The sequence below is a fragment of the Barbus barbus genome (genome assembly GCF_936440315.1).
Source record: "Barbus barbus genome assembly, chromosome: 30".
NCBI lineage: Eukaryota > Metazoa > Chordata > Actinopteri > Cypriniformes > Cyprinidae > Barbus > Barbus barbus.
Genome location: NC_136758.1, coordinates 2,604,010 through 2,620,845, shown reverse-complemented (window position 1 = coordinate 2,620,845; position 16,836 = coordinate 2,604,010). Strand labels below are relative to the sequence as shown.

Genomic DNA, 16,836 nt, shown 5'->3' with positions numbered 1-16,836 from the left:
CCTCACAGGATTCAATCCAAACAGTGAACCAGGTGATTCCAACAGGTTAGTCATTATTGGATAACATGCCTCTGCTGCAGGCCAATATAAGCCATTCCCCACATGCTTTCTAAGGGATATGGCCTGCCTAAATGCAGTGCCCTGCTTCACAAGCCTTACAGAAATACACAGATATACGACAGGCTGCCATAGTCATTGTAATGTTCTTTAAAAGGACCGTTTCGTTTACTCAACTGCAGCGCAGTCCAATATGGCGGCTCTAGTAAAGTAAGTTCCACCTGGTCTCTAAACTCACACTCTTTGCTTTTAACTGCATTAACAATGGATGGTCCAAACAAATATACAGCTTGAAGGTCCCATTCATGAGAAATTGTATTGCTGATTTGAAATCTGCAATTGAAATGTGAGTTTAGCGAGCAGCTTCTGTGATTTCTGTCTTTCCCCATTCAGTTAAAAGCAAGCTGCACTTGCAAGACTGAAAACAGCTGCCTGAGTGCATTTATGAGAAGAGAAGTACCTGGAAAAGGACTTTACTGTGGTGCAGTGAACTGTAACTTGCACATTTTTCTTCACTGGAGAGACACTTGTAAACAGAAGCTTTCTTTTACAGGTATGCAGCACATTCTTTATTCCCATTTATTATCAAAAATGTTTACTTTAACAGCTGTTTTTGTTTTGGATACAATTAATTACAACATTACCACAATGCTCTTTCTCTCTCACACTCACACACACACACACACAGTCTGGTCAGCTATACTTGTAGGGACTCTCCATAGGCGTAATGGTTTTTATACTGTACAAACCATATTTTCTATGGCCCTACACCTAAACCTACCCCTTACAGGAAACTTTGTGCATTTTTACTTTCTCAAAAAAAAACTAATTCTGTATGATTTCTAAGCTTTTGTACCCATGTAGTACTGCAGGTATTTGGAAATCTAAGCATTTCTTGCTACTCGCCATTCTCAAGTAAAGGATTTGGACATTTGTGTCATTGGTGGTGGTCAAACAGGCGTGGTCAACAACAGCAAACAATGATGGCAGGGGCAAGCCTAAAGAGTAATCCAGATAATCAGGCAATGGTCAGGGCAGGCAGCAAAACAATCATAAACGAGAAAAGAGTCCAGGGATCAAAACACGAAGGCAAGGAAACAGAGAAACTAGAAACACAGAAACTTAGAAACCACGGAAGAGCTATACGACATTCAATCACCAGCGAAGACAAAGAGTGTGTGTGCTACTTTCAAAGTCCTTCTAATGTGAGACAGCTGTGAACTGATGATGAAATTAAATGAGAGACCAGTGATGCCATTGATGAGTCTGTGCAAAGGATTATGGGAAATGGAGTCCTGAAGTGGCAAGAATCTGGAGTGGGGTGCCCACGGCACTCCAGCTAGAGATCGTGACAGAGCCCCCCGTCAAGGAGTGGCTTCCAGACGCTCCAAATAGAATAGACTTAAGTCCAGGAGGGAGGTGGAGCAGAGGCGGAAAAGGGGAAGCGTTGGAGGGCCAGGTCCATGTGGAAGTGGATGAACAAGGAACTGAGGCAGAGCCGGCAAAGCAGAGAGCCAAGGCGGAGCCGGGGCAGAGCAGTAAGCCAAGGCGGAACCAGTGGAGCAGAGAGCCAGGGCAGAGGCGGCAAAGGAGACTACCAGGGTGGTGCAGTGAGACAGGGCAGAGCAGTCGGAGCTGAAAACCACCAGAACGGAGCTAAGAACCACCACGGCAGAGCGGGTGGAGCTGAAGACCACCAGAGCAGAGCTATGGACCACCACAGCAGAGCAGGTGGAGCCGAAGACCACCAGGGAAGAGCAGGCAGAGCTGAAGACCACCTCAGAGGAGCTGATACCAACAAGGCGGATCAAGCAGAACTGGAACATAGAGCACAGTGAGGTTAACAATGGCCTCAGTGGCCGTAACAGGACTTGCAGACAGTTCAGAAACGGCATCTATGGCCATAACAGGGCAAGCAGAGAGTTCAGGGCCAGCCCTTTTGACCATGGCTGGACAGTCAGAGAGTTCAGAAACGACCTCCTTGGTCAACACAGGACAGAATAAGAGTTCAGAAATGGCCTTCTTAGCCATGACAGGACAGGCAGAGAGTTCACAGATGGCCTTTACGGCCGGGTCGAGACAAGACAAGTTCAAGGACGACCTCCGTGGTTAGTTCAGGACAGGACGAGAGTTCAGGGGCAGCCTTTCTGGCTGTGACAGGACAGGCTAGAAGTTCACTGACAGTCTCCTTGACTGTGACAGGACAAACTAAGGGTTCAGAAACGGCCTTCCTAGCCGTAACGGGACAGGCAAAGAGCTCAGAAACGGCTTCCTTGGACATGACAGGGTAATTTGAGAGCTCAGAATCTGCCTTATTGGTCATAGCAGGGCAAACAGAGAGCTCAGGAAAGGCCCCCTTGGCCAGGACAGGACAGTCACAGAGTTTAGAATTAACCTCTTTAGTCGGGACAGGACAGACTGAGAGTTCATGATTGGTTTCTAGGGCCGAGATGGGTAGGACAGGGGATTTACTGATGGTCTCCATGACCTCGTCAGGACAGATAAAGAGTTCATAAATGGACACCTCTGCCACCTCTGGAGGTTCTGCAGTGGATTCCGCCACCTCTGGAGGTTCTGAAGCAGTAGCATCAGGAACTACAATAAACACAGAGAGTTCAGAGACAGCACTTGCAGTCATAACAGAGGCATTAGGGAACAGGATGGGTTCATGAACATTCTCCTTGATAGAACAGATACGGAGTTCAGCAACGGTCCCTTCGACCATGACATCACAGGTTGATAGTGCATTGCTGGGTGCCACCACTGTGCAAGGAGCTGAAGCGAGCACCGCCATCTCGGGAGGTTCTGCAGCAGGAGCCACCACCTCTGGAGAAATCATAGTGGACGCCGCCTCTAGAGTTTCAGTGGTGGTTTATGCAGCCCAAACACACCATAGAGCGATCCCCATTATGAGAAGCGGTACAGACAGGGGAATCAGTTCAGGAACAGGAGGGGTAGAGTGAGTGCGTTTGGGGATACCAGCTGCACCTGCTGACTCCAGCGGTGGATCCTCCACGCTGGATGCCAGTCTGGGATACTGAAGAACGGACCTAGAAGATCTGTGTGCCACAGACAGGACTCGACAAGACTCTGGAAAACCAGCTGTGACGAGACGAGACCCTGGATGATCAGCTGTGACGTGACGAGACTCTGGACGATCAGCCGTGACGTAGCGAGGCTCTGGACAATCAGTCATGATGTGAGCAGGCTTTGGAACGGCAGCCATGACGGAATGAGGCTCTGGACTAGCAGCCATCTTATGAAAAGTCTCTGTGTTGGCAGACATTTTGTGAGAAGTCTCTGGGATGCTAGCCATTCTGCAAAAAGTATTTATGTTGGCAGCCATTTTATGAATAGTCTCTGGGATGGCGGCCATTTTATGAACAGTTTTATGAAGCTTTGAATATCATGCAGTATCAGAAGTTCGGGACAGCTATTTTGAAAAAAATCAGTGCTTCACATGACTCTTGTGTTTGACTTTACATTGACTTGGTTGTGTGTGTGTAATCTTACTTGGGATTCAGTAGAATAGTTTTGAGGCAACTGTAACCTCAACACCAGACAGCAAACAACGATGGCAGTGGCAAGGCAAAAGAGTAATCCAGATAATCAGGCAATGATCAGCAGTGTTGCTAACTGCTTTCAATTAAAAGTAGCCAAAACTGGTAGCTAAATTTCCCTAGATGACATCATAATGGCAAATTCACTGATCTATATAAAGATGAATATAGATCAGTGGGCAAGATGAGAACTTAGATAAGGTTTGTTCAAGAAGTTGCTATATTTGTCCCTAAACTTTTGTCGCACTGCTCAGTTCGGCTCGGTTTGCGTTTCCACTGCAGATTAGTACCGCTTTTAGAGTGGGCAGGATTATTCATGTGTCGTTATGGTTGCGCCGCCTCTACTGCCGTGACTCCTGAAAAACATTTTAATTCCGCGTCGCTCCATCAAGCTCTCGCTGGATCCGCTGTACTTCCTCAACAAAACAGCCATTTTTGGTTGTTAAAAAAGTTGCGTTGCATTCAAAACAGTTGCGTTCGATCCTTCACTGGCTGTGCTGATTTAAATCTAGTGGGTCTGTTGTGTCTCGTGCTGCAAGTTCAATGACGCAGGCAGAAATTATTCTCTCCGGCCAATCAGTGATCAGCAGCGTTTACACGTCATGTCACGTTTTGGTAATGGTACGTACGGTTCGCTTGGAACCTCGGCAGAGGTGGTACTAAAAAAAGTACCAGGTACCAGGTACTGTACCCAGTGGAAAACCCCCCAAAAGTGTGCCGTACTGAACTGTACCGTGCCGTACTATGCAGTGGAAAAGCGCCATTAGAAACCACAGAAGAGCTATACAACATTCAATCACCAGCGAAGACAACGAGTGTGAGTGCTACTTTTAAAGTCCTTCTAAGGTGAGACAGCTGTGAACTGATGTTTGAAATTAATTGAGAGACAGGTGATGCAATTGATGAGTCAGTGCAAAGGATTATGGGAAATTGAGTCCTGGGTAAAGTGGCAAGAGTCTGGAGTGGGATGCCCTCTAGCGAAGCTCATGGGCACTCCAGCTAGAGATTGTGACAAATATATGCAGAAATCCTGAAAAACACTCAGAAATAATGTTTTAATAATGTAATGAGAGAAAAAAAAGCTCTTTAAATATTTTGTTAGCATGGTAGTTTTGTCATACTTCCAATGCAACCATTTACAGTGCAGTCCAATGTAAATATGTCTTGATTTCAGATGTTTGACAAATGAAATTGTGTTTCCAACATCAAGCTCAATGAAGTTGATCCATTGTTTATTATTATTTTTTTATTTTATTTAAATGGAACAATTAACATTGTATTATTATTTTTTTTTAAATTAAACTTTAAAGACCCAGTGAAATTAAAATTTGAGTTTTGTTGTTTCTAGCATATGTCTGTATCTTAAAAGTCATTTATTTCTAGTGTACTGGTAAAAAATCACACACAAATACATTTAAAATTGTTAAGTCTTTGTCTTCCAAGAAAACTGACCAAACATATGAATGACAACATCTTGCATTCAAAATTTTGTCCAGAACTTAAAAACTGTTAAAAATATTGTAAAATAAGGCTGTAGTTATGGCATCTCCCAGCAGGGGCTCATGACACTGAGCTATCCAGCAAAATCAGAACTGTTTGCGTTTCCTGTACCCTTTTCCTTTAAAATGAAAAAAATAAAAAATAAAAATCTTCAAGACATCTTTCTTGAAGAGAACAGAAACGACAGGGTGGTTCAACATGTGATCACAAAAGAAATTGCCATATGATATTGGTCATAATACAAATAATTTTTTTAGGGGAATGAAAAAATTATTCCTTAATTAAGACAGACTACTAGAGGGTTAAGGCTCACATAGATTTTTATCTTGACTTAGTCGTATCTTGTCAAAAAAAAAGGTTTGAGACATAAAAATGTGCAGGAAAGCTGACTTGAAAGTGATACTGCAGAAGCGAAATGAACCAGCTCAGCTGATTTCTGCACCCTGTGAACTTCTCTGCTCTGGTGCCATGAGACCCTGCTGAAATGTTTTTCTGGACACTGCTGCCTCTTTGTGGTGAAAAACAGAAGCACAGAGAAGAGAAATTACTGAGAAACAAAAACACTGAGCATTTACTTGCCATGCTGTATCTTCAAGTCAACATGAAATCAAAATTGACCCAAATTACTTATGTTCCTATTGAATGATTCATTTGTGCACGTTATTCAAGATCAAAATGGCATGATTTCATAATCCATCATTCATATAACTTAGTCAGTGTGAGATATTAACTAATGTAACAGCCAGAACTCCTCATCAGAAGTGAAGCAGATGAAGGTAAGATGAGTTTGCAAGGATGGAAATGATTGGATATTTTTATCTCACAATTCTGACTTTTCTTCTTGCAACTCTGAGAAAAAGTCTGAATTGTAAGATATAAGATATAAGCTTGCAATTGTGAGGAAAATAAAGCTTGGTTAAAAACAATTTCACATTTACGAATTTATATCTCATAATTCTGACTTTTTTATTATTCCATTTTGGAAATAAGCTTATACCAGAAAGACCAGATGATGGTATTTTGATTTAAAACTGCAGGTCAGAAAAAACAAAAAAACAAAAAAATATATCAAATGGAAGATTGAATTCAGAATAAGATCTATAATATGCAATTTGAAAGCAGATGAGGTGAGTTCTCATTTCATGCTGACTCATACTGTATACTGTATTTTGCCAAACAGCCTTAGATGCTTACAGTCCACCAGTAAGGTTAGGTCCAAGGTCAAGTGCGTCTCCTGCGTCTACAGAGAAACAGTTTGATGAGTGTGATCAATCATGTTTAAGAGCTGATATACAGTGTGTCCTCATACAGGAGAAATCAGTTACTGACCAGCTAAAACACACATCCAGCGCTGCTGCTCTATCCGTCACTGATAGATACCAGACGAGCAACAGCTATATTAATGCATCAAAGCCCAGAAACATACACGCTACAGTACAGACATCCAGCTTTTGCTTTTGAGGATGAGACACTACTGTTTTCCCTCCTGCAGCACTTATTGTACATACCCTACTTTATAGTTGTATGCCTATCTATAAACTGTTTTTACAGAGAGGTTTGTACATCATTCAGCTGATTTATATACCTCTTTATTCCAAGGAGAAAACATGTTTATTTATTTCCTGGCTGTCGACAGTTGTTTCTGATAAAAAGAGATATAAACCTGGCTTTATGCAGTGTTCAGGTTTCTGTTCTAGAAATGTATGCAAAGTTGTGCATATTCAATTAAACACAGTTTGCATATTTAAATATAACATTTCAGAATCAGCTGTTTTGTTGTGCTGTGTGGTATATGGTATGATATAAACATAGTGAGATCTGGTAAATCAAACTGAGATCAAAATGTCATCCCATTATTTCTAAAACATTACTTTTTGTTTTGTTTACAGAGAGTTGAAATGATTTTTTCATACACAGTCTCTACATCTGCATGGTAATGAGTTGTGATCTGCTCGATTACTGTAGCCTTGTTTCTCTAGTAAAGCTCTAGTTTGTCGGGTTGAAGAAGATGGATTGGTTTTTAACATTTTCTGGGTCACCAAACCTGGACCAATCAGCTGTAAGCAAAGTGACATTTTTTCACTCTCCCTGTATCTTTTGCTCCAATTGAATGCAGTTCACAGTGAAAGCATTTTAGAGACAAAATTGCCAGGATTTAGCTGATAATTATTTATTATATTTATTTTATATGAATTACCCTTAATGCATAAGCAATTTATTATTTATATAAATACAGACTTCATATACTGTATTAGAGCTTTTAAAACTGCTCAACTTTTTTTTCTTTTAAGCTCTTTGTGAAACTATATAAATTGTTCATTAATACATAAAGCAGGGCAGTGAATTGTGTGATTGGTTGTTCGATGTAGATGTCACTTTCAGGTGCACATGCTGAGTTAATCTTCAACTCTGAATCAAAGCTTGAGTTAACAGAGAATGGTTAAAGCAAGTGTTGTCAATTAACTGAACCTGATTTAAAGCGGCCTGGATTTGTTTAGTTTTGTCATCTCTTAACTCTACAGATCACTGGAGGAGAAGTGCATCCTCCTGCCCTCTTCTCCTTTCTCTCTCTCTCTCTCTCTCTCACACACACACACACACACACACACACACACACACACACACACACACACAGAGGTATTATGTGTGCAGCAGACAAACAGCAGTGTGGTGTGTGCAGTTCATTAATGATTACTCCAGCGCAGCTGACTTTGCACTCAACAGGAAGCCAAAGGCATGAGCAGGATCCTGAGCCAGATATAGAGATGGCAGCTGCTCACGGCTGCATCACATCTCACATCTGCCAAATCACTCTGAGTAGAGCTCAAAGGTGACTTCAGCACGGCCCGTCCTCGATGCACACATGTGAACAATCGCTTACAGCACCCTTTTAATAATAAGGGGAAAAGATTGTGTGTAAGGGTCCTCAAATGCAAACTGTGTTTTGCTTCAAGAGAGCAGCCATGCATTTGCATTGTGTTTTCCTTTCTTTTGTATTCATTTATTCCTCATTCATTCATTTATAATAATTTATCGTTTTATTTAAAACAAATAGCATTTATTTTAATCATATAATCATGCATACTAATTATTTAAAACATTTATATACTCATTTCATTGATTCATTATTTAATTAGTCATTTATATATTATATTATTATTTTTCCTGGTTGTTTAGTCGTATGATTGTGTGTTTCAAGGGATATTTGTTTTCATGAGTAAGAGATCAGAGAATGTCTCAATTTCAAGGTTTTTAATGTCACGGGTCGTTGTTGTGAAGCAGTAATTTTCCACTGATATTGTTTGTGGTATAATCCTTGTTTGGTTCTGGTCAGACAAAGTCTGAGCACTGAAACGCAACTAAGTAATTATCACTCTGGACCCCTCACATCCAGCACACTCCCTCTTTGAACTGTTACCATCTGGTCGACGCTACAGAGCTCTGAGCACCAGAACGACCAGACACAGGAACAGTTTCTTCCCTCAGGCAATCCATCTCATGAACACTCAACAATAAACGTGGAACACACAACTCTATTATACATTATTTATTCACCACACTTACTTATTTTTTACATTTCAAATTTGCACATATCATAACTGTACACACATAATTGTCTATATTATATATTGTGTTTTTGCTATTTTGTACATTGCCTATTTGGATATTATTCCTTTATTATCTGTGTCCTGTCCTGTTACTGTCTTTCTGTTGCACTGTGGAGCTTCTGTCACTACAACAAATTCCTTGTATGTGTAAATATACCTGGCCATTAAAGCTCATTCTGATTCTGATTATTCAATAAACTCTGCTCCTTTTTATCATCATTACCTCGTCTCCTGCTTCCGCTCTTCACTGGCTTTGCTGAGTCAACTTCTTGGCTGATAGAAGACTGTTAATACAGTTTTGGGTATTTTGGGTTCCAGACAAGACTTGTTGTTAACAGGTTTTGGGTATTAGATAACTTTGCTGGCTAGTTACCAGACAAATTTTGTCAAATACCAGACAAAAATGAACCACATGCCAGGTGGAATAGAGAGCCACATCTGTGGCCTGGAGAAGTTCTTTTTTATCACTTTAAGGGAAACACTCATCCAAGGCTGGTAGGCCTGCAACTCCTCCATGGCATGCAGGGACCCCAAGCCTGACCTGCCGCTGCATAAGCTTTGCCCACCAAGCTGGATTTTACCCCACAGGGCTTGGAGGGCAATGCTGGAGCCTTCAAAGACAATGCCACACCAGGGGAGAAATAACTAGATAAGAGATCACTAAAGAGTCAGAGTTTCTTCAACCCGGGGCATCGTCATGTACTTATGCTTATTCAACCCATCTACATTCAAATAATTAGAAGCACCAGGGGTAACGATGCAAGTTCTACCACATTTCCGACACCTCATTACGGAGATCGGGCAGTAACAGACAGCTTCTACAAGGAAGTTGCATCTACTAGCCACTTCCTGTTTTCCCACCGGCCAATCAAAGCTGCGCTTGACTGTGGCCAAGGTGACCACTTCCAGCAGCTTCTCATATACAGGTTAGAGGGATGAGCTAGCTTCAGACACACTCACTTCCACACTGACCACCTCCACAGAGCTAGACATAGCCAGTAGTGGATTCACAGCCAGATTTGATATCAACTCCGTAACTCCATTTGCAGTCCCCATGATTTGAGCCACCAAGCTGCCTCGCAGACGCAGCGCCCAGAGCACAAGGTGCAGATACTCGACTCCCATCCCTCGAGGAAAGGGCCAGGATGGAGCACAGCTTCCTCAATGGGAAACACTCACAGTGCACACAGCCCAACCCCCTTTGTGTTCTAACCCAAAAAACAGAGAAAATCTGATTATTTAATGATGTATTTATTTTTTTACCATCAGCATGTCTGGTGGCACAATTTATCCCAAGTGCACATTTTGATATCACATAATCCCAAATATGCCTTCTTGCATCGGAATGAGTGTTTCAAATGTACTTACGAGAGCAAAGATATGATGACGTCATTTATTACCATTCATTGCTCCATTTACCACACAGTAGCACAAGCACATTGTATTAAAGGTTAAACAATATCTTTATATTCCCTTAAAAAAAAAAGCTGACTTAAAACATAGTGACTGAGATAACGCTATTCTACATTCTAAAAAATGTGGTTAGATCACTGCAAACAGGGATTGTTTTTCATCATGATAGCGTAACATGAAAAACATGAACATCTAGTCCTGGGATGCACATGACAATTTCAATCTGTTTTTCTCTGATGATGACGACAGTCTCTGGGAGTATTCCCCAGCCATGCAGTCAGACATCAGTGCATCAGGGCTGTTCTCTACATCCATAAAACAAACCAGATGACTGCTGATGCCACTTAACATAAAAGAAGCTATAAATCATGTTACAAATGACAGTAAAACAGTGTTCGGAATGCAATTTTAAGGCAGGGTTCTATGCACAGATATGATTATGTATATTTATTGTGATTGATTAAGAATAATTTGATTATTAAATGCAAAACATAAAACAGAACAATACAGACTTTGGTCACTTTTTCATTATCTATTCGCAAACAATCAAATGGGAAAATAACATTGCAAAATACAATAAAGAAGTATAAGCCATATGCTTTTTTTGGCAGAGGTTTCTCAAGACAAAACCTGTTTAAAAACCAATCAAAATACTTTAAATTACTTTAATACATAACGTGTATGTGTAAACATTCATGTTACACCAAATATGCTTATAAAAGCCAAGAGAGGACTGAAAATTCAAGAAAAATTGAAGGCAGAAATTAATAGCTGCATGTATTTTGACTAAAGTTTGAGGGAAAAAAAGAGCTAAATGTTTTATGCTCAGACACCTGCAATATTCCCTAAAAGGAAAAAGACTGTCAGTTTATGTTGTACATATTTGCAAAGTGAGTGCATGTTTCTGTAGCAGCTTCAGCTGGTTCCAGATCTGTAGTGTGAGCTGTACAGAAAAATACAGAAATAAAATCAAACAGCTATCAAACTGCTGCAAAGACGTTTGGTACTTGAAGGTACGCAGAAATCGGTCGGCTTAAAAATGACACTTGTAGTCTAGTTTAACCATAGCTGCATGATATTTACTTTGACTGACCCACTGATGACCGGATCAGCTGCATCTCCTCTCATTCTTTCACTGTACGTGAACTTACACATCCCACACATCCAGTTAAGGCACAACCCTTCCTGAACTGCAGTAACACATCTCAGGGTGTGAATCTTGTCTTCTCTCAGGGCACTTCTGTAGATTTTTCAACACAAAATTTAAGATAAACTACATTATTTAAAATGTGGGTCGCTGCACCATTAATATTAGCCTTAGAACTTTATTTTAGTAATAAAAACAAATCGGCAAAATACTTTTTTGTTTTGCATATGGTGACTTGAAGAAACAAAAATATCTCAAAAAAGGATAAGCTCCTTTTTACAAACCCTTTACATGGATTTTTACAAAAAAAAAAAAATATGTCTAATAATTTCCCTAAAATCCTTTCACGATGGCACTTATCAAACACTCAATAGGTTAAAACAATCTAGAAGGGATATCATATATCAGCAGGCATTTGAACCTTGGAACTATTTTACATCTTTTGTAAATGAATATTTTAAAACGATAATCTGAAAGGTCTGTCAGAGTGAGGAGGACATGGGAAAAAGGCTTTGTTTAAGCTTGCAATGACCAAGTATCCCATCCATGTGTAGAGGACGCGTGATCTTTTCAAGGCCTCAGCCATGTTGATACACACTGTCCTTCAAATGATACTTCATGCATGTCCCGTTACGCTCTCTGATAGAAGAGGTTGAGCAGGGGTGAGGAATTTGTACCAGATTCTCCAAAAATATGGCAAAGGCTTAACACTTGTGCTTCATGGCAAGCTAAAGAGAGAGAGAGAGAAAGAGAGACTTTTAAAGATCCAACTGCAAATTTACTGAACAAATAGAGTACAAAATGCCTAATGAATTAAAAAACATCATGCTACATAATCCTCCCTTGCATGCTTGTTTCATAAATATGTTGGGTCATTTGATAATGCATTAAAGTAAAGAATAAAATACAATTTCATAGACTACTGTTCAAAAGCGCTTTGTAAAAATCAATAGCAATGATGCATTTAATTGATCAAAAGTGACAGTAAAAACATTTTATGTAATGTTAATGTTTAAAAAATGATGACGGTTTCCACAAAAACAAAGCAGCACAACTGTTTTCAAGATTGCTAATAATCAGAAATGTTTCTTGAGCAGTAAATCAGTATATTAGAATGATTTCTGAAGATCATGTGACACTGAAGACTGCAGTAATGATGCTGAAAATACAGCTGTGCATCACAGGAATACATTACATTTTATTATATATTCAGAGCAATTATTTCGAATTGACATAATATTTTAAAATATTACTGTTTTTACTGTATTCTTGATCGAATAAATGCAGAAGAGAGTTCTTTCAGAAACAAACTTCTGAGCAGCGGCCGTGTTTCTTTCACGCAGTCGCCACATGAAGGCAGCACAGCAGCACAAATGTGTTTTCACTTGAATAAGTTTTAGAAAGTCTGCAGAAAATGGCAAAAAGACTAAGAGTAAAGACAGACATGTGGCACACTTCACCTTGTGTGCAGTGTCGGCAAAATGCTGGGCGCTGTTCATCATCTCGCCCGTCTTCTCCTCGACGCGTCCCAGTCTCTCGCCGCGCTCGTTCAGCGCCTGACTGGCCTTCTGCACCGCGCTGCTAACGCTGTCTGCTGCCTCGTGCAGGATGCTGTTCCCTACACACACATCAGGAGAAACGTGTCAGGGAGAACACCTCCACAGAATGTGTGCTAGCAGTAACGCCTTGTGAAAAAGAAGTACTTATTACAGAAATAACATACTTTAGAGAAATATGTGTGAACTGTTTTCAGACACTTAAAGGGATAGTTCACCCGAAAATGAAAATTCTGTCATTAGTTACTCACCCTCACGTCGCACCAAACCCCTAAGACCTCCGTTCATCTTCAGAACACAAATGAAGATATTTCTGATGCATTCCGAGAGCTCTCTGATCCTCCCATAGACAACAATGATCCTTACACGATCAAGGCTCAGAAACATAGTAAGGACATCGGGAAAATAGTCCATGTGACATCAGGGGTTCAACTGTGATTTTACGAAGCTACAAGAATACTTTTTGTGCAAAAATAACGACTTAATTCAACAATTCGTGTCCTCTGCGTCACCCTATAGCACCACTTTAGAGAGTATCTACTGAATGTAAACAGCGTATGCTGTTCTGTGTCCCCTGTGTCACACGGATACATTGTTTTCGTTCAGATCAAAGCGTAAACAAAGTAGACAACGTATCCTGTTGAATTAAGTTATTTTTGTTTTCTTTGCGCACAAAAATTATTCTCGTAGCTTTGTAAAATTACGGTTGAAGATCCTTGTTGTCTACGGAGGGTCAGAGAGCTCTCAGAATCCATCAAAAATATCTTAATTTGTGTTCAGAAGATGAATGAAGGTCGACATGAGGGTGAGTAACTAATGACAGAAGTTTCATTTTTGGGTGAACTATAAATGTATTAAGAGTGCTTTTTGACCCATTTAAGTAAGACTTAAGTACATCTTTATAAGTAATTTCGTAATTATTTCTATTGTCTTTGAAATATGGTTAAAGTGAACTGCTGAATGCATTGACAAGCATTCATGGTGAACCAAATATACTTTAAAGTCATTTCTATTGAAACTTATGCGTCGTGTATTTAAATATAGTTGCAATGATGAAGTTGCAATTTAGTACATTTACAATATATTAACTTCAAATAACACACTGAAGTTAAATTAAGTACTTTACATGTGCTTTAGTGTGTTAGTCAACACATCAGATAAGTGTACTTCTTTAAATCATGACAAAAGATTATTTAAACGATGTGTGCTTTAAAGATCAACTTTTAATTTGATATTACAAAGTGCACTTTTTAAAGTATGTTAAGAAATCATGAAAGTGTCACTCTTTACACTTACGTGGTCTTTTATTTTGTTAATATTAGATTATCTGCAAGAACAGTTTCTTTAAAATATACTTTTAAGATTTTAAGTACACTACAAATTAGGGGTGTACCGGTACACAAATATGACGGTTCGGCACATACCTCGCTTTTGAGGTCACGGTTTTAACGGTTTGGTATGGTTTAAAAAACATAAATTAGCTTTTTTATTAAACAGTGGTTTGCTGAACAAATTGCTCTTTCTTTAAATAAATTCCATTCTAATAAAAATTTTCTTAGGGATAAAAATCTACATGATTACATGAGGCATGAGATGTTGATTCATGTTTGTTTTGCATTAAAAGCAGTAGTAAAGAGTACGATAAGGGATGAGGCAAAGAGCACCAAAACAACATTTATTGTTTGAATTTCCGGAAAAAATGGATATAATTTGAAAGATGACATTTTGTTTCTTATCAAAAATAACAATATATACAACTGGAAATTTCCAATGAAGTTCCACTCGTGCAGTGGTTAAAACAATGCTGTATTTGTTCGGTACATATGCGCACCGAACCGAAAGACCCATACCAAAAATTCTTGGTATGAATACGTGTACCGTTACACCCCTACTACAAATGTGACCCTGGACCACAAAACCAGTCATAAGGGTCAATTTTTTGGAAATTGAGATTTATACATCACCTGACATTTGTCATCCTACATTTGTTACGATAGGACAATATTTGGCTGAGATGCAACTATTTGAAAATCTGGAATCTGAGGGTGCAAAAAAATCTAAATATTGAAAAAATCTCCTTTAAAGTTGTTCAAATGAAGTTCTTAGCAATGCATATTACCAATCAAACATTACGTTTTGAGATATTTACGGTAGGAAATTTGCTAAATATCTTCATGGAACATCATCTTTACTTAATATCCTAATGATTTGGGGCATAAAAGAAAAATCCATCATTTTGACCCACACAATGTATTTTTGGCTATTGATACAAATATACCTGTGCTACTCATGACTGGTGCTCCAGGGTCACACATGCATATTCACTTAAGCTCTTTCGGGGGTAGCATGACTGAGACACAAACCGGTGCATTTCCACTGACAAATGCCATCATATGCAGTTGCTTCAACTGACAAAATATTAATCTAGAGAGCTTTCAAGAGAAAGAAATTATCATGCAGACAGAAATTATCCTGAAAATCACATCCTAATGGTGGAAAAAACATGGTGGCACAAGATTTTCCATTACAGGATGTGCAAATGTGTCCAGCATTATGAAAGCCCATTTGAGCACAACCAGCGTCTGTCCATGACGCTTAACAATGGAACGGATCCAGCGGTGACATGGATCCCCCCAGTTTTCGTCCCACACCTGAGCAGCTTCACGGCATTTGTTTTGCACTGGTGTGAGACTTAGACCGGAGGGGCCAGAGTGATCTCCTCGCTTCCATGATCTCATTAACCTTATCATTAACTACAGAATGACCAATGTTGACATGTAAAAAACTGTTGCTATATGCTCATGCATTAAATGTTGTGGGATCATGTGACTGATCATTTAAAGTTTTACATTTAAACTTTGAAATGCCTTCATAAACCATAAAAAACACATTCATTACTTGAAATAAAATAAACTTAAGTGAAAATAAAAAAAAATAAACAATTTATTTCAGCTAGTTGTCAAGGCAACATTTGTTATTTTTATTTAAAGTTGAAGTCCTAAAATAACTAAAACAACAACAAGAACAAAAAAAACTCTAAAACTTAATTAAAATATACAGGCATATTTGATAAATAAATAATAAACATAAATGGTTTGGTTCCCCAAAGAGCCTTTCAATGATAATTTCTTAAAATAACTATTTTTGTTTCTTAGTGTAAAGATCATTTTGACAAACTAAAGATTATTTTCCCACAATAAAGAACCGTTTGAACAATGGAAAATTTCCAGGCTCAAGGTTAGGAAATAATATCCTTTTAAGATATGATTCAAAATATGAGCTAGATTGTGACTAAAGGCCATTATATATCATTATATCTATTGTATCTGTTTATATCTATTATCATTATGTCTCTTTAAGCTCACAGTCAGGTGTATTCATGTTTGAGTCCTGCCAGGCAACACAACCAGGCATCTGACCCTCAGGAACTCGACTCTGCTTCCCACAATAACACAGTCCCTCCTGTCACTGAGTCAGACTGCCACTAAAAGAATAAAGACAAGCAGCAACACTAAAAGCTGTTATTTATTAAGTGGGAGGAATAAGTGTCAGGGAAGAGAAGGAGGGAGCTTCCCCCAGGACACAGTTAAAATAGCATCAGCACCTTCCTCGACACACCAGCACTTTAATTGTAGCATACAAACGTGAACGGTCTGCGCTCGCATCGGTGCTGCTGCAATGCAGAACATGTCCCGATTAAACAAATGTGTGAATAATCTACAGATATAACCCCACATCAATGCCTGCGCCTTAAAAATGCTTGACAAGGTGGCAGCAGAAAAAAACAGGTGCAATCCTGTATAGTACATGTACCCTAATTTATTTAAAAAAATGTATCATTGTAAACTACTTGAAATGAGAATCTTTTTAGATTGATTACTGACCAAAACTACTAATTATTTAAAAGTCATATGTCAGGATTATTGTAGTTGCATAAGCAGCATGCATTGAGAACATTAATGTATTGTTACACCTCTAAATTGCATCCAGTAATG

General features: G+C 39.2%; 1 protein-coding gene across 1 annotated transcript in view; it reads right to left on the bottom strand.

Annotated features, from left to right (window-relative positions):
- Nucleotides 1-9,958: 9,958 nt before the first annotated feature.
- stxbp6 (syntaxin binding protein 6 (amisyn)) overlaps nucleotides 9,959-16,836 on the bottom strand; it is a 38,447-nt gene continuing 31,569 nt past the window's right edge. Inside the window, exons 5-6 of the mRNA XM_079386607.1 lie at nucleotides 12,746-12,903; nucleotides 9,959-12,013 (exon numbers count right to left, since the gene is read on the bottom strand). Of these exons, the coding sequence (XP_079242733.1) occupies nucleotides 11,990-12,013; nucleotides 12,746-12,903 (182 nt within the window). The 3' untranslated portion in view covers nucleotides 9,959-11,989. The remainder of the gene's footprint in view (nucleotides 12,014-12,745; nucleotides 12,904-16,836) is intronic.